Source organism: Mastacembelus armatus, chromosome 13 (genome assembly GCF_900324485.2).
Source record: "Mastacembelus armatus chromosome 13, fMasArm1.2, whole genome shotgun sequence".
Lineage (NCBI taxonomy): Eukaryota > Metazoa > Chordata > Actinopteri > Synbranchiformes > Mastacembelidae > Mastacembelus > Mastacembelus armatus.
Genome location: NC_046645.1, coordinates 12,595,125 through 12,618,413, shown reverse-complemented (window position 1 = coordinate 12,618,413; position 23,289 = coordinate 12,595,125). Strand labels below are relative to the sequence as shown.

General features: G+C 36.9%; 1 protein-coding gene across 1 annotated transcript in view; it reads left to right on the top strand.

Moving 5' to 3' along the window:
* The window catches only part of LOC113125696 (CD166 antigen homolog A-like), a 33,496-nt gene extending 14,108 nt beyond the window's left edge, over positions 1–19,388 (top strand). Inside the window, exons 2-16 of the mRNA XM_026299327.1 lie at positions 9,294–9,400; positions 9,612–9,828; positions 9,947–10,011; positions 10,416–10,503; positions 10,744–10,917; positions 12,786–12,910; positions 13,069–13,201; positions 13,529–13,641; positions 13,750–13,876; positions 14,299–14,420; positions 16,744–16,876; positions 17,654–17,683; positions 18,143–18,254; positions 18,997–19,132; positions 19,225–19,388. Coding sequence (XP_026155112.1) covers positions 9,294–9,400; positions 9,612–9,828; positions 9,947–10,011; positions 10,416–10,503; positions 10,744–10,917; positions 12,786–12,910; positions 13,069–13,201; positions 13,529–13,641; positions 13,750–13,876; positions 14,299–14,420; positions 16,744–16,876; positions 17,654–17,683; positions 18,143–18,254; positions 18,997–19,099 — 1,649 coding nt within the window. The 3' untranslated portion in view covers positions 19,100–19,132; positions 19,225–19,388. The remainder of the gene's footprint in view (positions 1–9,293; positions 9,401–9,611; positions 9,829–9,946; positions 10,012–10,415; positions 10,504–10,743; positions 10,918–12,785; positions 12,911–13,068; positions 13,202–13,528; positions 13,642–13,749; positions 13,877–14,298; positions 14,421–16,743; positions 16,877–17,653; positions 17,684–18,142; positions 18,255–18,996; positions 19,133–19,224) is intronic.
* The last annotated feature ends 3,901 nt before the right edge of the window (positions 19,389–23,289 follow it).

Below are 23,289 nucleotides of genomic sequence, written 5' to 3'. Positions count from 1 at the left end.
GCAAGAGGTTCTTGAATCTGTTGCAGTTTCTTTCTTTTTTCTGTAAATTTTCACGTTAAGTTTTCTATTATTCAGCTTCAAAGCTTGAACATTAATCAAATAATAATGATGCAGACGTTCAGACTGTACATATATTCAGCATTGATGGAGTAAGAGATAATGGCACAAGGTTTTGCAATTCTACCTGGCAGTCTGAGGTCTAATTTGTTGTTTGGTGCCGCGTTTTTCTTATTACCTTGGACAAATGTTCAAACACGTACAAGGTGACATCATGTTGAGATATTTCCACAACAGCCCCAGTGAAATGTAATGGAAAAGTTGACTACCTGTCTAAAACATCAACAGGAAATATAAGTTTTTGATGACAGTCCCTCAGAATCACATACTTTCCTCGTTACTTAAACTGAGTGGTACCATGGTACACAATGAAATAGATATTCTCACACTGTCCCTAATGAGAAGTCATAAGACTTTCTGTGTTTTGAGCTGCAGAGCAGTCCCCTTTCCTTTACTCCATTGCTTAAGCTATTATTCTCTCCACCTACACAAATAACCCGCAGCTCACGCAAAAAATTGCACCTGTTCTCTGGAGACTGTCCACAGGTATTCTGGGAATTATAGAAAATCACCGAAGCAGAAGCAAACAAGATCTGCAATCCTGCAATCCACTTCTGCAAAATAATGAAGGTGGAGGTGTGGTTTGATCGGATCTGATTGACAGGAGACTGGCACCATTAGCAATAAACCCACCACCATCATCACGTTTGATTTGAATATTGCTAAACTGTGATTGGCACATGAAGTATTTCTCCATCTGAGCCCCACCTACTTCAAATCAGTACAAACAACACAGAAAAAACACAAATATTGAATAAAACAAACAAACAGTTCCATATTTGCAAAAAAATAAAATATAAAATGTTTTCATTTAAAGACACCATAGATCTTAGTAAAAAGCAAATGAAATAAATATATTTGCTGGGTGCCTTTAAAACCTGTAATTAACATACATTTATGATATAGAAAAAAATGCCTGACATTGTGTTATTTCTTTAGTATCTATTAATTACACAGTTGACTTAGAAGACCTGAAGGTAAAATACATTTTTTCCTTCTTCTTGAGCTGTTTTTCTTTGTCCTCTTGCCTCAATCCCTGACAAGATGCAGAAGCAGCAACCTGATCCCTCAGCTGCAGGTCTGCACAGGTACTGAGGACTCCTCGGGACAAGTCAGAAATCAGAGAAAATGGAGCCAGCATTTTCAGTCACAAGGCAACAATGGGAACCCGACAGGTGGGACTGCAGGCAATGCATTAGCCCTGCTCCCACCTGCTGTTGTCTGTAGGTGTAGGTGTTGACCACACATGATGCAGCAAATGAACATTGTTCTTCTTGCCAGAGGGGGAGTGTGTTATCTATATGTCTTCCCATAAAAAAGTTTCACAAACATAAGAATAGAAAGTATTTTTCTAGAGGTTCGCTGCTTGGTGCATTTGCATTCTAACGTCTTGTAAAACCTCTTACATTTGAATTTTTGCCTGTTTTCCCGATTAACATGCAGTATTATCATGTTTCCTGTGAGTGGGTATTTTGTTTTCTAAGCATGAATGCTACTGTTGCTTTGGGAGCATAGTGGTCTATAAATGTTTCCATGCTGCTGGGGTGAAGGAGGGGAGCCATTATGCTTAATAGACTCAGACTAATAATACTGTGTTGTATATTCTACATAATTCTCCATTTGCTGTCCATTCTCTTCCTTAGCAGAACACAGGGTGGTTTTGTCCTGAGGTGACAAACATGGCACTGTGCAGTGTAGGCTCTGAAATATGAGGCTTTTTTTTTTTGTTTATTTATGTTTGTTCTGGCTTTCAAGTTGCTTTTAGCAAAAGGAACATATCAATTATACAGCTCAAACCACTTGTTGACTAATTGGTGAATTGATCAACAGAAAATTTGCTAGTCTTTTGATAATGGAACAAAATGCAATGTCAAATGTCATTTTCAAGTGAAAACTCCAACAATTGTCATGTTTCAAGTTGCCCAAAGTGACTTTTCTCAGCTCTGTATCATTGTTAAACTGAATATATTTGGACTGCTGGTTGGAGAAAACAAACTGAAGATTCACTTTTATCTCAGAAGGATTGTCATCATTTCAATATTTTATGATTTTTTTTTACTCTAATTTATCTATTGAGGAAATAATTTATAGATAACTTGCCAGTGAGAAATCATCGGATGCCGCCGTAGACAAAATTTAAACTGCATGTTATATTAAGAGCGATATTAACATTTTTATTCATTATTGTTCAGTAAATTATTTGGATAGTTTGTTTAAGGGGACATATGTGGACATATATCTCCTGCAGAGTTTTATCATCATTAACAAAGAAAAACAGCAAATCCTTGCATTATAAAAATGGCTCAGAAGATCATTAAAATAGCTGTACATGGATTTTCTCTGAATACATTCATTTGTTTAGCTCTACAGTAAAACCTAAAATGATCTTAGCAGATTTTCTGTTGTCTGAAGTTTGGAAGTGGATGAATTCATTAGTGTCAGACAGTATCACACACACTTTTGTCATAAAACTAATAAATGTGTTAAGAGTTTGGTTGTTTCCTATGGACCTTGTAGATAAGAATCCGCAGAGAATGGATCACTTATTAAAAACAAAAAGTGTAGACAGGCCTAGCTCAGCTGGACTGTTGATAGAGCCTGGGGGGATCATTGTCAGAAAATGAAAGCTTTGTCCCAAGTCTTTTTGTCCATAAAATGGATCCTCTTTTCAGATTGGTTGCCTCTAAAAACCCTCACTCCATTTTGAAGGTCAGAATGAGTCAGGGTAACATCTTTAGGGTGTTGGGTAGCCTGAAACAGATGGTGTGGCATAAAATGAAGCCAGAGAATGGCTGTAAATCTACACATCACAGGCTCTGTGCAGTTCATTTCACATAATGTGGCTTTTGTCAACCCGGTTGTACCTGAAGAAACTCATACTTGCTGCTTACATCTAAAAAAATGGATGAATTGATGTAGCTTGTCAGCATAATCACTATAGCTTCTCATTATCACTATACTAGCTTTTCAGCACAAATTCATCAAACTATTTTGATAATCGATCCATCACACCAAAAAAGCAAAATATTCTGTGGTTGTAGCTTCTCAAATCTGATGATTTGTTGCATTTCTTTGTCATACATCATGTAAATTGAATGCCTCTTGATTTTGGATTGTTGACTTGATTCTTGTTTAAAATTAGGACACTGAAGAACATTTTAATGGGTATATTTTGTTCTGGCATTACATGGAGAAAATTAATTGGATAATTAAAAAAAAAAAAAAAAAAAAGCAGATTTATTTATAAAAATCTCTAAAAAAGAAATTGATTACAAGATGACACCGACAAAGAGAAAAGCCATCATCCTGATGGGAAGGTTTCCCTAAGATACCATTAATTCAAGGAGAGGAACGTCATTGAAGCCTTTTTTCCCTTAAAATAGAAGCATGAAAAACAGTAATAAGTAAAACCCACATTTCTGTGTACTGCCTATTAGTCACAGACTCACTCTCTCCTGTCAGGCTCTTGGAAACAGTCAAATCATTTTTACTGGAAGCATTTTTCAGGCTTTTTGAACTCATCTTATAATTTTCCCCCTGCTTCATTTCTGCAGTAAAGACATCATTGTTTTAGTCATTATCAGTTTTTCTCCTCCAGCAAAACATGTTACACAAGACTACAGAAACTCCTGCAGGTTAAAGGTTAAACTGGACCAACAACACTTTGCACTAATCCTAAAAGACTTCATATAAACAGACTAAAAGACACACACATTTCTGAAAAAAAAAAAAGAAAGTCTTACAGAGTATTTGGGGCATTACGGTAATTGTTAACTATAGCTTTAATCAGTACCCACTTAAGTACAACTAACTAAAACATTTGATGTATTTAAAAGATGAGGGGTTACAACAACCTGGAAACAAGACTTACAGGACCGTCCAACTTATCAATACAGGAACATTTTCGTCCCTGGAGCCATGCCCTCACTAACACATTTGTAGCCTAACAACAAAATAGAGAGAGGCAAAATGGAGAAATGCTACTACCACCATCATTTCAGTGCAATGTCCTGAACAAACATTTGTTGTGCATACCTCCCCATTACATTTTTTTTAAAAAAAGGAGAATCACTCAGCTGTGGACATTCGTATTTTTTGTAAGCAACTCTTGACAATTCGGTAAAAAAATACAAGCTGATGCTGTTAGCTTTATGCTATAAAGACACTGACAGGCAATTACAGTAGGCAGAAAAACGCTAAATTATAGAGCACACATTGTTGATGTTTCCTACAGCCTGCAACAAAAAGAGAAACTCTGAAAAGGATGTTATGAAGTGTGCTGTCAGTTATCCATCAGTGACATGATTACACCCCTTCCCTAGAGAGAAACAGACGGAGATAGTGAGGATGTAGCTGTGTATTTTTTAAAAAAAAAATCCTTCTTCAGGTTGCTGGTTTGGAAGACTTGCTCGGTCTGAACTGATACTGTAACAGAATTTTAAATACAGTCATATGCTTGTCATATTCAGCAACATTCAAGCTGAGGGTGTGACCAGAGCAAAACAGACAAAAAAGCAGTCTATAGAGCTCACATATTAGAAAAGGTTACAGAGGATCTTGGTAGTAGACTCTTTAATTTTCCTATACCTTCCCACACCTTTCTATATAACAACAGTCCCTCTATCTGTTTTCTACACCATATAATGAGTTTTTTTTAAATCATTGATCTCATATCAAATATATAATATGGGTAATCAAAATTTTCTGTGTCAAATTATTAAAGAAAAGATGTGGATAAGAAGCAGACTGTCATGGAAGGTTAGGTTTTCTTTGATTTCTTGCTCCTTAGGCAAGTATGATTCAGTATAAGAATCTAGCCTTTCCTCAAGTATTATTGATCCCATTGAAGCGGCTCTGCCTGCCCCCTCACAGCTGAACCACTTCTGAAGTGAGGCTATTTGCCATCAAGTCTTTGTGGACATGCGCCATGGGATCTCCATTCACTGCACAATCCTTATTTTCAGCACTTAATAAGTTTGAGCCTCAGTTTGCTTTTGAATGTTGCAGCTGAAAGAAATACCCACACACTCACACACACATGCACAAATAGGGGGGCATAAGGTAACAAACAGGAATAGAGAGACTAGTGTGCGGAGGTAGCTGATTTCCCTGGTGAGCTTATATCTGAGCTGTCGTCACCTGTCTCTTCTCAGGGATAGAGGCACCTTAATCAGGAACATGAAAGTATCTCCTGTGGTGCTGCCTCCTGTCTCTGTCACTCACCTGTCTGTTGCTTGATTTACCATCACCAGAGTATTAAGTAATTTTTGTGTCCAATATGAGTTTCTCTTTTATAAGTATAGAGGAATTCATATGAAGCCTGGCGAGCCAACTAAATTTGAGTTCAGAGGACTAAAGTGACAACATAACCTGTTTTGCTATTCTGTTTGGAGTCCTGGAAGCCCTGTTTAACATTGTTTTATCAGCTTGATGCTTCATGACTTTAACTCATTTTAGGAGAATTGCTTACAAAGTCCATTACTTTTGTTCGGACTCTCCAAAACCCAAGTTTTAAAATATTCATTTTTATATTAGGAGGCGGTATTAACATTGCATTTGTACAATACTGTAATAATGTAATATAAAATATATATAAAATCTAATAACAGCAGTGGGCTGTGTTGGGACCCAAACAGTAAGGAAGAAAAGCCAGTCACAACAAAACATTAGGGTTAAAGTGTCTGTTTCCACTGTATTTGTCCCACCGTCATAGAGACAAATGTTTGAAGAGATCATTTTTTGTATGCTTACTGGGTGTGCATGTGTTTGTCAATGTGAAGTCACACTGTTCACCTACTTTCGTTGTCTGGGATTACTTTATCTCAGTAAGCAGCAGGGGCTTTGTCTTCTCTCAAAGTGTGATAAGTTCTCATTGTGTACCAGTATAATCAGATAAAGCCTTTGCCTTGATACAGACTTTGACGAAAGTACTCAGAGAGGCTGAGCACAGAGTTATTAAAATATGCAAAAATGCCTGTTTGAATTTGAAATGTAAGGAGTCTATTGTACAGGAAGTGCGATAACCTTTCCAACACTGCAGTGTCTGCCATGTAACCCGAATATAACTGACGCTTGTTAATTTAACTGTGAGGTTGAGCAGAGCAGGTTGTGCAGCATTCTCTCCCAAGTCTCAACACTACCATAACAATACATGTGGACTTGGTTGCTAAATAGATTCTGAAAAACATTTGGATGTCTCCTTGACCATTAGAGTGTGGCACCAACACGTCCATGTGCAGCATATATAATCTAGATACTGCCAGATTATTTCTGGCACCCTAAATAACTCCCAAAATGAAATGTAGCAGGATATCATTAGATTTGACACATATGCAAAACAAAAACCCATGTTGTGCACAGAGAGCTCATTAACTGCCTCTTCCTAATAGATTCACAATGCCTCCATTTCTCTTTTTTTCACTCAGTGTGTACAATCTTTTCTGCCTGGACTTGAAACCTGCATATCTAGCTGAGGCCCATTCAAGCATGAGAGTCAGTTTCATTAGATTCACATCAGAAAGACAAAACAAGGGGGTGTGGGCTGGCTACATCAACATGCTGTGTTCGCACCAGCAATCTGCATTACCGTTTCAGGTGGATCAGACTGCTGTACACCCAATTGCCCAAATCTGGATGCAGGCAAGACTCTGTGAAATGTAGGAACAAATTTACAGTCCAGCAAACTGCCCATTTTCTGCTCAAAGATGTAGTTGGAGCGTACAGTGTGGCTGCATTTCACTAACTTCTGATTCTTAAGAGTTCATGCCCGTTCATTAATACAGAAGAAAATACCTGGGTAATACACTAGGCAACAAGTTGAATAAGGAAAATAATTTCATGATCTTGATCATGATTCTAAATCATGATTCTAAATTAGCTTTTAATTCACTTGCAGAAGGAACATATTGTAGATGTGGCAAATCATGGACAATGAGAGGAATCAATGCAGAAAATAGCTTTAATTGTACTTTACTTGACAAGTGACGGTGCTTACTTGTACTTGGTGAAGAATTCCTGATAAACTGTCAGCAGCTGAAATGTAGTGAGGTTTGTTTTGTCCTATGCTGACACTATTAAATGTTGTTGAGTCTTATTTAAATGCAGGGATTGTATCTATGTGGGTGAAGTTTTCTGATAGTGCGATGTTTTTCTCAAATTTCTTTTCAGTGTATTATACTGCTTTGATGCTCACATGAGCAGTAACTGCTTCAAGAATTGGGTTGGAAGCACTGATTATAGTAATCAGCACAGATATGCCTCACATCTTTTTAAGCCCTTTTGCACTAACCTGTGTATATTTACTTTCTTGTTCTTGATGTTTGTGCATCCATCAGCCTAGCTTATTTTATGTAGATTGTGAAGTATATAACCAACTAAAAACTGTCATTTAGTCTGCCTTATAACATCTAATATATTTTTTAAATTCTTTTTTGTACATATAAAATATTACAGTTAAATCACACAGTATCCTTATTGGTATTGCAATATGTTGCTATGTTGTTTAGCTTTACTAATCGCATTTGTCACATAGATAGGCCAGTGTTATGTTGAGCTGTTGCAGATCTATCAGAATTCACAGTTTACTTGTATTTGCTTTTTTTTTTTTTTTTTTTTTTAGTTTGATTCTGGTCCTAATAAAATCACAATTTGCATTTTTTGCAAACAAAATGTCAAACTATTCCTGTAAAGTAAGACTAGTAGCCATAGGGCAGGAAAGTCAGAGCAGAAATGTCAGGAATCATTTTAAAAATACAGCCCAGCTAAAGCACACAAGTCTTCCTTTAAACTCACATTAATAAAATTGCGTGTTGTTTCTCATCTGTTTCTATTGTGACTTTAGCAACAGGTCTTAATCAGTTAGTGCAGCGTCACACTCAGTGTTGTTTCTTGGTTGACAGCTCATAAAGATGAGTGACAAGTGTTGGAGTGTGAAAATTGTTCAGCTCAGTGTCAGAGGATGTCAAAAACATCAGGCTTTGTTGACTTGAGGCAAGTTTGATATATATTTTTTTTTTTTTTTTTAAATAATTTGTAAAGTAATGCTTTTGAAAAGTGCATATATATTTCATTAACTTCTTAATTGTCTTGTCGGGGAAATGACACTTGACAGCAGGGAATTTGATGTGGGAATTTAAATAGAGAGTGGGAAGCGTACATTTGTTCACCTCCAAACTCGCTCGCTTACATTCAACTGTACAAACACTCCTGCAGGGTCTCAGTTGTTACTCTGTACTAATGTAGACAATGGTAACCATAGTAAAAGTATTTATTTTAATTCAAACAGGATTCAGTGAGTATCACAAACAAAGCAAATGAATTAAAGGGCCCATGTCTGCAACACTGTGCCGAAACCTTTAAAGTCTGATGATGTCAGAGTGAAAGTAAGAGTTAAACTTTATAGTTTGAGTGCAGAAACAACATTATAGTTTGCAGCGGTATCTTTGTTCATGAACATAATCAGACAATTTAGGGTTAAATGCACCCAGACTACTTCAACATCTTCATTGTGTTGCACTTGTAAATAAACAAATTAGTCACACAAACTGGCAGACCACTGCTTTGTTCTAATGAACTTTATATGAACTGCTGATGCTCAGGATTTTAGCCGTCAAGTGTTCATTTCCAAATATCCACTCTTGCATTTACCTTAGCCTGAACTCCATGAGGCCTGAAATTTGAATCTGAATACCAAAAAACTGAGCAACACCTCATTTTCAGTCAGGCCATAGCAGCTTCTCTGCAGCCCTCTGGCTCTAACCCCTCATCGTAGCCCATTGAGGCTCTTCTGGCACCCTCCTCCCATCCCCCTCTGAAGCACTTTGTCTCCATGGCGATCTTTTCAATGAAATGTAGGGCCAGAAAGGTTGTTTTCTTCACCAAGTGAGCTGGAAAATTAGCAGAACTTTACATATATATATATATATATATATATATATATATATATGTAAAGTTTACACATATATACATATAAAGTAAAGTTCTGCTAATTTATATGTAAACTGCTGTTCTACTGATAAAATACAGTCAAATATGTACAGAAAGCAGGGAGCTAGAAGCACTGGGAATAATAAGGATTTCAATTTTCAGTCAAAACATTTTAGGCTGTGTTGAAGCTAACCAGATTAGTCCCTCTGAAAAAGTAATTGAAAATGTGGTTTTGCTTTTCTTTTTTGCAGTCAGCGGTTTGGAGACTGTTGTCGGCCAGTATGGGGAAACACTCGAGATCCCGTGCAATAATGGAGCCATAAAAGCAGAAGATGTCCTCATCACTAAATGGAAATATGTAAGTCACAGCAGAGGTCAATGAATTCAAAATGGTGAAGTCTGTCTGACACCCACTTACCATGAGTGAACCACGCCCAGTCTGAGTGCATGTGCTGTGCATTAGACCATGCATCTGTCCCTCCATATGACACTCCATGAACAGAGGGTGTGTTTGAATTGGAAGCCAGTGCCATATGTGACAGACATGTGCGCTCTGCTCTGCTCTCCAGGACAAAGGAGAAGGACTTCCAGGAGACCTGCTGGTCAGGCAGAAAAACCAGAACATCTCAATCAGTGCCACTGATGAATACAAGGGCCGAGTGAGCATGGCCGCAAACTCCAGCCTGCTGCTTTCTGCAGCCAAGCTGACTGACCAGCGGACTTTCACCTGCATGGTGGTGGGTGGCGCAGACATCACAGAATACCCAGTAAATGTGGTGATATACAGTGAGTACAAGCTGGAATACATCTAAAAAAAAAACCTTTCTTTAGTTAATGTGCCCCAGCAATATAAGTCTATTAAAAGACCACCTTGTTAATTAAGACACTTTTTTATCTGTTTCAGAGACGCCAGCAGGCCTAGAGATTTCTGACAAAGTGGAGGAACTAGAGATTGGTAGACTTACTAAGGTGGGGTTTTTAATGATAAACATTGCTTATGTCTAGATTATTTTAAGCAGTAAATTATCCAGGGAAATATGTCACTTGAACTAAGGTAAGTTGAGGCATAGCACAGACCATGTTACTACAGTAATGAGTTCTTTGAAGTGATTCTCATGAATCAGTAAAGACCAGAATACCCCCTACTGCAATTAAAATACCCAAAGGATCTGAGGGGCTTTTAGAAATGCTTTGCACATTTCATGGTCTATTGCGCAGAAAACTCCTCAGTTCTCAAATGCCACACAGGAACCAGAAAGCTAATTGGATGGAATATTAGGTCTTTTAAAACGTAGCAGATATTCATAAATTTGTGTTTTTATATTTTTTTTCTTATATTTTTAGTTCTCTTAAGTTTTTTTTTTTTTCCACAGCTTGGAACATGCATTGCAGAAGATGCCAATCCAGCTGCAAACATCACATGGTTAAAGAACAATATACCTCTGGTGGCTGATGGGAAAGGTGTGTATTCTTCATCCTGTAGCATGATTTTAAATGGTAACGCAACCATTTTTCACAGTGGGTTTGAAATATTTACATATAAAACAGTTTTTCTTCTCTCTCTGGGACAATCACTATAGGTTATTCTTCAGTAATTAATCATACTACACTCGCTGACAATGTGAATACATTGTTTTGGTGATTATGTCATTGTTTTCTTGTTAGGAGTTTTCACACAAAGTTGTTTGCTTTTCTTTGTAGGGATTTCCATCCAAACCTCAGTGGTGGTTGATCCCGCTACAGGCCTCTCAACCACTTCTTCCATACTGGAGTACACAGCCGAGAGGGAAGATACAGATGCCGAGTTCACCTGCCGCACTCACCACACTATGGGTGGACAAATAATGTCCACTTCAGAAACATTCACCATCACCTGTAAGTCACTCAGCTCTAACACTCACAGAACACATTGTCTGGATTGCACTGGATTGCTGTTTTTTGACAAGGTGTACCCAGAGTAATTTCAGCAGAAAATAAAAGACTAAGAGGTTGTTTTTTGTTTTTTTGGTTTTTTTTTGCTTGTTATTGCCACACAGGCTTCAAGAACTTAATCCACTAGACTTTACTTCCTAAAAGAAGTTTTTTTTTCATTACCAAGTATGTGATTGTTGTTCTACATCAGGATTCAGCTGTAGAGTCACATGGTTTGCAAAATACTCTTACTGTATTTACAGGATTATAAGTCACACTGTTTTAGCAAAAACTACCTTTTTGAACAGACAAAAACATATGTAAGTCACTTCGGTGTGTAAGTCGCATTTCTGATTATAGTAATTATTGTCTAAATTAGCCTATGAAGAACCTAGGGTTGGCATAACAACAAGCAGAAGTGCATTACGACATTCATTCATCCATGTCAAGTTAGGTTAAACAACTGCACCAACATCAGGGTGGGGGGGGTGAAGTGGTGTGTCCACCTCCTCTCTCGGATTGACTGAATGCAGGCACTCACTCCAAACTTTGTTTCAGCTGCAGTCTTTGTTACCTGCAGCTTAAAGTCTTTAGTAAAGCTCTTTCTTTTGGTCAACATTTTCACTTGTGTTACGCTAGGAGTTATAGTTTACCGTGAACATAAGCATTTTTTTCTTCTTCGGCAGTACATTATCTTCAACTGATAAAGAGTGCCATCTGACGCTGGTGACTACTTAATAAAATAACTGTAAATACACACATATAAGTCACTTTGCTATGTAAGTCCAGAGGATTAATAGTCTGGAAAATACAGTATTTGCGTTTGGAGTCTAACCATTTCCTGCTGTATATGTAACAGTTATGTGGTATTATTCCTTCGGCAAGAAAAAAATAAGCACACATGTCAAAGTAATCTTTGTTACTTTGGTGTGTCTACACTGTATATTACAACCAGACATGTATGGTACATGTGTCTTGTCATTATCTATCACTTTGAGTGTTTTGACAGGGATCCAGATGCTAACTAGAAGTTTCAAAACACTTATTACTTTTAAAAAAGAAAAATAGACAGTTAAGTAGACTTGAAGAAATTAGGTTCTGTCTGGATAAGTTCCAGTTTTGAAAATATGAAATGTTGACAGAAACACCATAGCATGTAGCTTTTTTTTTTAATTAAGAAAATGGTTTATACCCAGCTAATCTGTTTAAAAATTGTCTTACTCATTTTAGCACTGTGGGAATTATATTTTTGTTTTGCAATGTATCTGTATTTTTCAGTTATGAAAGGTAATTTAATATGATTTTAAAATACATTCAAAAGTAGCACTAGTCTGACCAAATAATGGAAGTCATTTTTTTCATGATCACATTCAGTATCTCACTGGGCTTTTTAGGACTACTTCAGCAGCAATTTCCAGCCATGACACCTCAACAGTGACAGATGAGATGTGGATTCTGTAACTCTGTAGTAGGGTTCGTCGTAAATGCAACATTAAATATTGAAGTTACTACGTAACTTTTAAAATAGAACTTACCAGTACTGAAACCCTTCTTACAAGAACAGTGAAGAGTTTGTGTTGAATGGAGCAGAAACATTGAGCTTTAAAAACCTTTCTGGTTGAGTGCCTCAGAATATGACTGCAATTCAGCCATCTCCTCAGCTGGATTTTCAAGTTGGTCATAATCAATACTGAGGTACAAATTTAGAGTTCTCTGTAGTGTGCTGTACCTGATGGTCTCAGTAGTCCTTGTGGTCAGCATTTGAGGGGAAACATAGTCCACTTGTTACACTCGCCACCCACTCTTAATTTTTTATTTCCTATTTTCTGCAGACTCCACAGAGAACATTGTCCTTCATGTCATTGCCCAGGACCCTCTTATAGAAGGAGACAATGTAACTCTGAAGTGTGTTGCAGATGGTAACCCAGCTCCTACCAGCTTTAACTTCCACCTTAAGGTATTACAATCATCAGAAAACACTGAAAAATAGAAATTCATTGTATTCATGTTTATTAAACCTTTGCCTCTATAGATACATGATGATGCCTGTAATGTTTCATTGATAACGTATTCTAAATTAATCACCTGCCACTGTTTGATTGAATATCTTTGAAGGGAGAGTTGGTGAAAGTGGAAAACACAGACACCTACACCATCACGAATGTTTCGCGTGACACCACTGGTGAATACAAATGCTCTCTCATTGATAACCCCACGTTGGAAGCATCTGAGGACATCACAGTCAACTGTAAGAAAATAAAATGCTATGCTCGATTACTTCAAATTTTGAAATGACTGCAATTATTCCACACATCAGTATCATTATCATAATTTCCTTTTCTCTGTAGTCTTGTTTGCTACTCTGAAAGGGCAAATTATATGTTGGAGAAAAAAAGTTCTAATATCTCTCTTTGCCAGCCTACCTATCTTCTGTTGTGTCAACTGCACTGTTCTAATGAAGCTGCATTAACAGGGCTGTGAGCCAAGTCCCAGGCTGTATGGTTAACAACAAGAATGTTTTGACCCTTATCAGGCAAGTAAACCACATTTTCACCATCCTGTTCTCTCTTTTTAGACCTAGACATCAATTTAAGCCCCTCTGGGAAAATTGTCAAGAGAGCCGGTGAGACCTTGGATCTAAATCTCCTGATTGATGCTTCTGGAGAATCAAAGGTCTCCTGGACAAAGGTAAAAGCAATCTTTTATACAGCAAAGCCTAAATCAATGAAGAAACATTTGTCATTGTTATTGACAGTGCTGAAGTTGTTTTTATTTATTTTTTTAAATTAAATTCAGGACGATGTTAAACTGGACAAATTGCCAGAGTTTACCAAGCTGACTTACTCACACTCTGGCCGCTATGTGTGCAAGGTGATGATGGGGCTCCTCAGCCGAGAAGCTTCGTTTGAGCTGGTTGTTGAAGGTAAGGGCTCAGTGGAAAGGCTGACATTTTGGGATAGACTCCAGCAGATCCCTGTGACCCAAAAATAGGAATCAGCAGGTACAGATAATAAATGAATGTGAATTTATGAATGAATGAATTTTTGTACAGAATAAATAAGCTTTAAGTGCTGATAGGTGGATTTTGTTACCTTTGTACAGAACCAAGCTAACTCTTTTATGCTAAGCTACACTAACACTAACTGAACAGGTACTGTCATGTTCAGTGTGACACTGGAGTGTAACTTCTTGTCTGACTCTTGATAAGAAAGTGAATAAGTGTGCTCCTCAAAATATCAAACTGTTCATGTCCGTAAAGTCTTTCACTGTCATGCTGCGTATGCTGAGGACTGAAATGCCACCATGACAAATCATCTACTCATTCAGAGTCGCATCCTGTTGCAGGTGCTCCAGTTATCAGACAGCTGTCCAAACAACACGGTGAGAAAGGCCAATATAAAGTCTTGATTTGTGAGGCTGAAGGTTCCCCAAAGCCAGTGGTTTCCTGGAGCATCAATGGCACCTCGGTATGCACACCCCCACTCTTGCAGTGTTACCCTTATCAGAATTACATGAGAGTCTTCCACCGATACTTGTTACAATTCCTGAAGGTCATATCCGTCACTTTTATAGAAATACATATACATTTATTCATCGTGAGTTCAAGAAGACTTTATTTTTTCATGTACACTCAGTTCCCACTCTGCCAGCATACAGACAATTCGTATACTTTGTCTCTTGAAAAAGAATTGGAATGAGCCACAAAATATTAACAGCAAAAAAACATCGTAGTACTGTATTTGTAAATATAACAGTTATTTTGTTTATTGTGACATAGGAACTAACTGGAATTACTAATTGCTAATGGCATTCAAGGTTAGTTTATGGTGTCCACGTCAGACAATTAGAGTTATAGTAGAATTAGAGGCACCTTAAATTACAGAAACAAATTAATATCAAATATACTTTAGGCACATGATATTACAAATACAGTGTTTTGCACCTCTGCCAAGATTGAGTATGTTTGGTGCACTACTTCCAAATGATTATTCCCCTTTTTTTGCAAATGTTGTTTACAGGCACAGTCAAAGTTATAATCCTATACATGGGTGGGCTATTTCTGTAAAAGTGCAGTCCATAAATCTCAAGAAATATAACTTTTAAGCTGAAATCTGTCGCCCACTACAGCAAACATGACAGTGCTTTATAAAGTTGTGTTGTTTGCAAAATTAATCTTTCCATAGCTTATGCTTAATTTTAATGAAGTACTACATTTATCATCAGTATCATTAACACTGGACAAGCCAATTTCCAAAACATAGATTATGGAGAAGGAATTTTCAGATCTACTTGTTAACAATTAAATGTACTGATCAAAAAGAAAAAAAGTGAATATCAGCTTTAAAAGCTGACCACCTGGAAACACACTTAGAGCTGAAGTGATGTTTTCAAGAAAAACAATTGAAAAGGCTTAAATGTTTTTGACCAGTGATTTTCTCGAAAGTCATTCTTTTGCTGATAAATCAATACTGATTGTCAGAGACATTCATATTCTGAGAGCCTTGGCAGCACTTGTAGCCGCAGTGGCATCTTTAGGCAACAGCATCAAAAGTACTCAGAACATATTGGACATGTTTTCTATCTGCAGCAGATGAATGTTAGACCAACTATGGCTTCACTTGAAATTGCACCAGAATACATTCATGATGATATTTAGAGCCATTTGGGTGTTTGGATTATCAAACTTGTGGAAATGCACTTGCACCGCTTAACAAACAGTTGCATAAGCAGTGAAGACAAACTATTGAGATGCTGATGTGGTTGTTTAAATGTAATGGTATTGTTTTACTCAACAAACCCATGAATTACATCAGAGCTGTGAAAGTGTGACCAAACAGAGGCAGTCTGGTAAGCCTCCCTCCTTGGTTTCTGTGAAATAGAAAAGAAAAAAAATCCAAGGTTTTTCCAAGTGTCTTGGTCCTGAGACAGTTGGTGCTTTGCTTTTTTCACTGACCCTGCAGAGTGACTGAATTCTCTCTGTTATGCACATGGTGGTTTGCAATGGTTGCATCCTCCCCAGCTGTCACACATTTCAACTTATCTGGTCCAAACATTTCTAGGCAGTTATGCTCTGCGTTTTGAAAGAGCAAATTTCTTCAATTTTTTCTGAAGCTCAACACAGTGTTTTACACTGACTGTCAAACAGACAAAAATGTCTATTTTTCCCTTTCCCTTTCTCCTTTGTTTCTGTGGTGTACCTGTGTGCACACTGATAGCAGAGACTCTCAGTGAAATAGTTTGAATTAGATATGAACCTGAAGTCGAGACTAGAATAGTTCAGTTTTTTTCAACCCTTTCAGTCAGTGTCTAACCTCAAAAATAACCCCAAAACCTGAGCCTGTGTGTAATAATCAATCAGTTCCAAAAGTGCACATTTCTCTTACAATGAGGGACAAATGCATTTTGGTGATAACACATGTTTCTACATTTTAGTCAAAGTTTATTTTTTTCTTCTCTTATCACAAGCCTTTAAAGCCTTTTCACAGAGAATCATGTATGGCTTGAATACAGGCTCAGTAATGGGTATTTACAAAATTGCCACATCCTCTTTTATATAGAGAGGATGTAAAAAGGGTGTTGGCAGTTTGTCTTTGTGTCTGGGGTTTTCCTCTGAGACTCAAGTGTCTATATCCCAGAGGCACATACAGGCTGCCTTTGTCATGGAAAGCCTGTGCATTGGTGCAACATCACCCCCTAGTGGCACAAATGGTCCTTCTTAAAATGCTTCTTAAATACAACCACATGAGACATGTAAATACAAATATTTGATTTTTTTTTCTTATTGTTCAGCTTGATGAGAGCCCCTTCATCAATGGCAAGATAACACACAAGATCACAGTTGTGCCCACTGCAAATCTTACTGTCTCTTGTACAGTGACCAATGACTTCGGCATTGATACCAGAACAATCAATGTTTCATCCCGTAAGTACAACATGGTAGGATGGTCCTCTCCTCTCTCTCCGTTTCTTATTTTTCCTGGAGCCTAACACAATAATCCGCCTTTCTGGATGATTTTCTACGCTGCTCTCTAAGTCTTTCTGTCTGCATGTCAATGTCACGTAATGTTGAGATGTTTTAATAAATCTAGAATAATTCAGCAAATATGCAGGGTAAGCCTGCCTAATTGGGATTTTTCCACATCATTATGGATTGACATTAACCCTTCTGATATGACCTTGGCATAATCAGTTGATTTTATTATGGACTTTTATTTCATGTTAGAGAAAGATGCGTGATTTAAAAAAATGAGAAGATAACATGAATGATTACATTGCAGCACAAACGTCAAAGAACCTGTTATGCATTTTATGTATTAACCAATTTTTGTTTTGTGAGATTGTTTGCCTTTTAATGATCACTTTGGGACAAGTCCAACTTTTTACTATCCCCACATCACTATCATAATATAATTGATGCATGCACTTAGCATTTTGTACAATGTTGTCCAAATGTGTGTAGCATTATAATCATCCTCTGCTTTCTTGCTTACTCATTCCTGTGTGCTTGGGACAGCCTTTCACTTCTCTTTCTCCCTCGCTCAGTGTATGTGTATGTTGGGATGCTGGATTTAATCTGTTCCCTCTTTTAACTCTATGCATGCAAAAGTAGAATAGCAGTAGAGTAGTAATTTTTCTGGACATCAAGCTTGTTTTTTTTCCTTTTGGTTGGACGTTAATTTTATTTTATATCTGATTTCAGTATTTGGGGAGGTGAGAATGGATAAACAAGGTAAGTTGTAGTGGTCTTCTTGCTTGTAAGAAACAGTGGGCTGGGGTGGGGGTGTGTGAGTAAAGACTACAGGGGAATCAAATGTTGCTCACTCAAAAAAGAGTCTCTATCAAATATTTACTTACAACAACACATTAACAACTGGAGAATCAGTGATTGGACAGTATGTTTCTGTTGGTATAATAGATATGAAGGAGTAAGAGGAATGGAGCTACCAGCATCCTGACACAATGTCAGCATTGTCCATAATCCCATTGGCTGATGAAAGGAGTCATAAAGAAAGAATATATGTCATTAACTCGAAGAGTCATTATCATATACAGTGCGGATGTGTCCGTTCATCAATGCATTTATTGCTTGTAATGGCTTTATTCTTCTTTGTAGTCTTCTGCTTTCAGGCTGGAGTTTCTCATCTGTCTCTCAGGTCTCTAATGGCTCAGTGTTATCTTTTGTTTACAGACCAACCAGAAGACAGTGACCAAACCAAGCTGGTGGTTGGAGTTGTAGTCGGTCTACTCATCGCCACTGTGATTATAGGCCTGGCATACTGGCTCTACATGAAGAAGTCCAAGTGAGTCAACATTAACCTTTCTGTTGTTTTTTGTCATCTTATAGTCATTTTATTTTTTTTTTTAGAAATGCAGAATCAGTCTTACTTTATTGTTTGATTGATTTAGGTGCATGGTTAATGATTTTGTTCTATGTTTTGTGGGCTCATCAAAATACCTGTACATATGAGAGGAGTGTAAATCTTGTAGTATAAATTACCGTAATGACTGTATAAATCCAAACAAATGTTTCTGTGAAACAGACACAGATTGTAGGTTTGTGTTGTACCCCTGTACAGTATATTACAATATAGTACCCTGGTCACCCCGAAGTTACCATCAAGTACACATTAAATACACAGCAGTCAACACATATTACGTGTGCAGACAGAATCCATCTGTGCTGGAATATCTAACTGTAGGTTTTCTATATATAAATTAGTTTGTGGTATGAAAATGAAGCATATTTCAGACTAAAAATATTTTACTAAAAAATAAATATTCATATAGTGCCCCAGAGACCTGACTTAGTTGACACTATACTTGTGGTGCAAATTTGGAACATTTATAGTTTGACATTTTAGGAAGTATGTTCATTCACTTTCTTGCTGAGTTAGTTAACACTGTTGATATTTCTCTGATGTCTGTATCGTTAATATAAAGCTGGAGCCAGTAGATGGTTAGCTGAGCATAAAGACTAAAAGTCGGATGACACACAGAAAACGATTATCAGCATGTTAGGTAACGGTGTTTTATTCTGAACAGGCAAGGTAGCTGGAAGACTGGTGAAAAGGAGAACGGGTCTTCTGAGGAGGAGAAAAAACTGGAGGAGAAGGTGGAGGAGAACAGCCAAAAAGCTGAGGTGTAAAGAAACAGCAACCATCCTTTGGGAATGTGAAAGGTAGAGAACAAAGCAATATCACTGAGTGCTTAAATAAAGATTTTAAACAATCATTCTTCATATAACATTGTTTTAATTTCTGTTTCTTCCAGTGAGAACATGGAACTTTTGCACATTTCTTGTCACCTCTGTCTTTGGGGGAAAAAAAATGAGCATACATTGGGATAAAGACAGTTTGGATTTGGTTTCAGGGAGAATTTTACTAAAAAGCATATCCAAACACCCTCCCGAGCCTCTCAACCCCTCACCCCACCTCCATTCCTAAAAAAAACAAAAAATGAATGGATCCTGTATGTGATATACTTAATTTGTCTGCACTACTGATACTTGTGTAAACTTGTCTACTATTAAGATTCATGTTTGTTAGAATGCAATTTGGCAAATTGAGAAAATGCAGAATTTGTTAGCTGATACAAGTAAAACTACTACTAGACCAGTTGCCTTTGCTGTAAGGGTGTGTAGGCCTGCATTAGTCTATATGTTTGACTCTTTGGCCCTCGGAGACATAGCCAGGACCAAGGGGCATCATGTCTTAGTTTCACACCATCACAGTCAAACAATCTCTGCCTTCAACATCAGTCATCTATTTCTTTTGTGTGTGTGTGTGAGTGTGTATGTGCATTTCAGCTTGCTCGTTCAGGCTTAAAACAAATATTGACTCCTGAAAGGGCTAAGGGTATATTGTTATACTCAGCATTAGCTATAGATGGTAATATGATTTACATGTTGCATTAAAGGAGGTAGTTGTTGTGCCAGAGTTCTTGGATGTTACTTTTTTTTTTTTTTCAATTTCTCTGACTGTGAGACCAGGAGAGAAAAACGCAGAAACTGAGCTCATTTTTTCTTTTTTCTTTTTTTTCAAATGTACTGTACAGTCGTCACAACCACTGTTACACAAGCAGGTAGATTGTTGAGAGAATGTATAAGCGTAATCCAACTCATTTACTGGCATTAGTTTGGCTGCATGAATTGTTTTACATAAAGCCATTTTGTTTTCATGCTGTTCCCCAGAAAATGCCCTTGAACTTGTAGTCATGAAATAATATTTTAGTTTTCGTGTTATGACTTTACATGAATTCTCAGTTTGTGCTCCACCAGTGTTGAGGTACAATTATGTAGTTAAGGGATAATTTTGTCAACGGACACAGAATGGGTAGGTTGTTTGTCTCAGAGTAGCTGTTATTTTTGACTTCTTTTGAAAATCTACCAGTAATTGCTTCAGTTTGTGATGTACACTAGAGTTCACGTTTTTATGTCGAATTTGTGTAGAATACAATGGAATATATGCAGCTGTACATGTCACATTTTGAGCATCTACTAAATCTGGAGCTGTATCAAGACCAAGATGTAATTGTGAAGTATGTGACTTTAATTTTCTTTTTGCTATTTATATTGTGCAGGATTAAACATCCTGGTAGGCAAACTCAGTGATTGCCACGTAACCTTGGATTAAACCACTAATAAATTGCTTGCAGACTTGACAAAAATATTATAAAGTTCTGATTCATCAGTAGGTTGATCAGCATCTGGTTAAATATTAGATTAAGCATGTGACCATCTCAGACCTCCAAGCTGCTGTTCATTGCCTACATTGTGTAAAACCATCAGATTGGATGAATGACCAAAGAAAGTGAACATTGCCATGCAAGTATTGTAAATACATGATGTTTGTTTTTGTACTTTTGTTTAAAATAAAGTGTACATTTGGAAAAGTTATGTCCATTGAATATTCTTTGTGTTCTCACTGTTTTTCATCTTTTTCATCTGATCACTTTTTGAAATAAAGAGTTTTTCACTGGTATGATGACTGCCTGTTGTACAGTAATTTTCCAAAACCATGAATTTAGTAGAAAGTAGAGTACAGAACAGAAAGATCAGGAAAAGATTAGCACAAAAGACCTTTTCAATAATAAAATAGGCAATGAATTCTGCAAAAAGCAGGCTAAACCTAATAGTCTGTTCCCAGAAAACATAAACAACTGAAAATCAAAACACTGTCTCTGATCAAATCACATCTGAAACAATTTAAACATGTCTGCCATTAACCAGTACTACACATTCACTCAAGCACTGTATTTAAGAACAATTCTAAGTACATTATATCTTCTTATTCCATTGTATTTCAGTGGTATGTTACTCCACTACATTCATTGCACATCTAATGTTATTAGTTACTAGATTACATATGTAAAATACACAATCAGCACTTTAGATATGATATATTTGTTAAACTACCTAACAGGATATAAAGAAGTTAAGATTAGCCAGATCTCAAATAGGTGCAGCATTTAAATTAATATGCTGCTAGTAAGTGCTTCTATACATTTTACTCAAGTACAGTTTTGAATGTTTACATAACTGCTGCTAATTACACTTAAGATTTAAATTTTTACTAGGCAGTGACAAAACAATTGATATGGGAAATATTTTTGACTCCCTTTTTCACTTTATCTTGTACTGAAGTCTTGGCGGGGACTTTAACATTGTGTCATAATGTGCAACATTATGGAAACACTATTACGTTCACTGAACAGCTCACTGTGATCATGAACAGAAAAGACAGGAATGCCCGATCTGGTTTTGATTCTGCATTTTGAGCTACGTAGGTCTGCAAGGACACAGTCCATGTCTCGGGCAAAGGCACCCTGATTATTTAATTTAAAAAGTGGCAATTTTGTACTTCAACAGGGAACACACTCCAAATACATCATTTGTTCTACAATCACATGAAATCCAAGGTAATTTACAGGTCATTTTAAGGTCCTCAGAGTCAGTAGCATTGATAGCCACTGCATAGGATTAGTCATTATCTCATCAGCTTCTATTCTGCTGACTGGTATCCGTGTCACTGTGGCCACACTAAATAAAAGTCTACATTAATAAATGTAGGTGACGCAGAAATAGATGGTCTGTATAATGCCAACCTAAATGAGCTTCTGGTGCCATCCGGTGGTCAAATTATAGACAGACTAGGTATTGTTGGAATTGAGGAAAAATCTATTAGACGTGGTGTTTTTTTGTTGTTGTTTTTTGAGCATTGAGATTGTCCTCACAATTACAACCATATTCATTATTTTACAAATAAAATAATGATGACAATATAATAATAATAATAAAATGAATCACTACATATATACTTCTTTATCATGTCACAACAGAAAAATAAAACTGATTACACCCAGAATGTCTCTGGCTTTGTACGTCCTCTGACAGTTAAAAAAAAATCCGAAATTCTTTCTCACTGTATGTGAATTTTATACTACAGAAGACCAAAATGTTAATTTAAACCAAATAAACAAAAATGATCTTTCTCAAACAAGTTAAGAGCAGTCTTAGATTTAACTTTGAATTAACTAACTAGTTTACTTAATAGGCTGTGAAGTATTTTTCTTAAAATTAGTCTGGGACTTTGCAAACAAAAAGAAACTGATATGAATAAAATATAAAATATATTAATAAAAAATATTTTTAAAATACATATCAACTCTTCTACAGCCAAGGTCTATATGTTGTTTACATACAAAATGTGTAGTATATACTGAATTAATCACCTGTGATATTTATAATTAGTAGTATAGCTGGCTGTATATCTCACTGTATCTGGCCTTAACGGTATCTCTGGCAAACCTGTAGTGAAAATACATACAGTTGAGATGGACAGAGCATAATTAGTTGATGTAAGTCTTACAGAGCTTGTGCTTAATGTGTAATCTAATATACTGTTGTTATCGTTTCCAAGAATTGAGAAGAACCTGCCAGAGTGCATGAAGACAGTGGTCAGAAAAAGGCCACTGAAATAGGTTTGCTGTGCAAAAGGTCATGTTTTAGGGTCCTGTTTAGGGTCCTGTTTTTGGTTCCTGTTTTAGGGTCCTGTTTTTGGGTCCTGTTTTAGGGTCCTGTTTAGGGTCATGTTTAGGGTCCTGTTTTAGGGTCCTGTTTAGGGTCATGTTTTGGGGTCCTGTTTTAGGGTCCTGTTTTAGGGTTCTGTTTTAGGGTTATGATTTTAGGGTCCTGTTTTAGGGTTCTGTTTTAGGGTTATGATTTTAGGGTCCTGTTTTAGGGTTCTGTTTTAGGGTTATGATTTCAGGGTCCTGTTTTAGGGTTATGTTTTAGCCATGGAGGACAGTTTGACTTTATTTTCCTATAACCAGTGACAT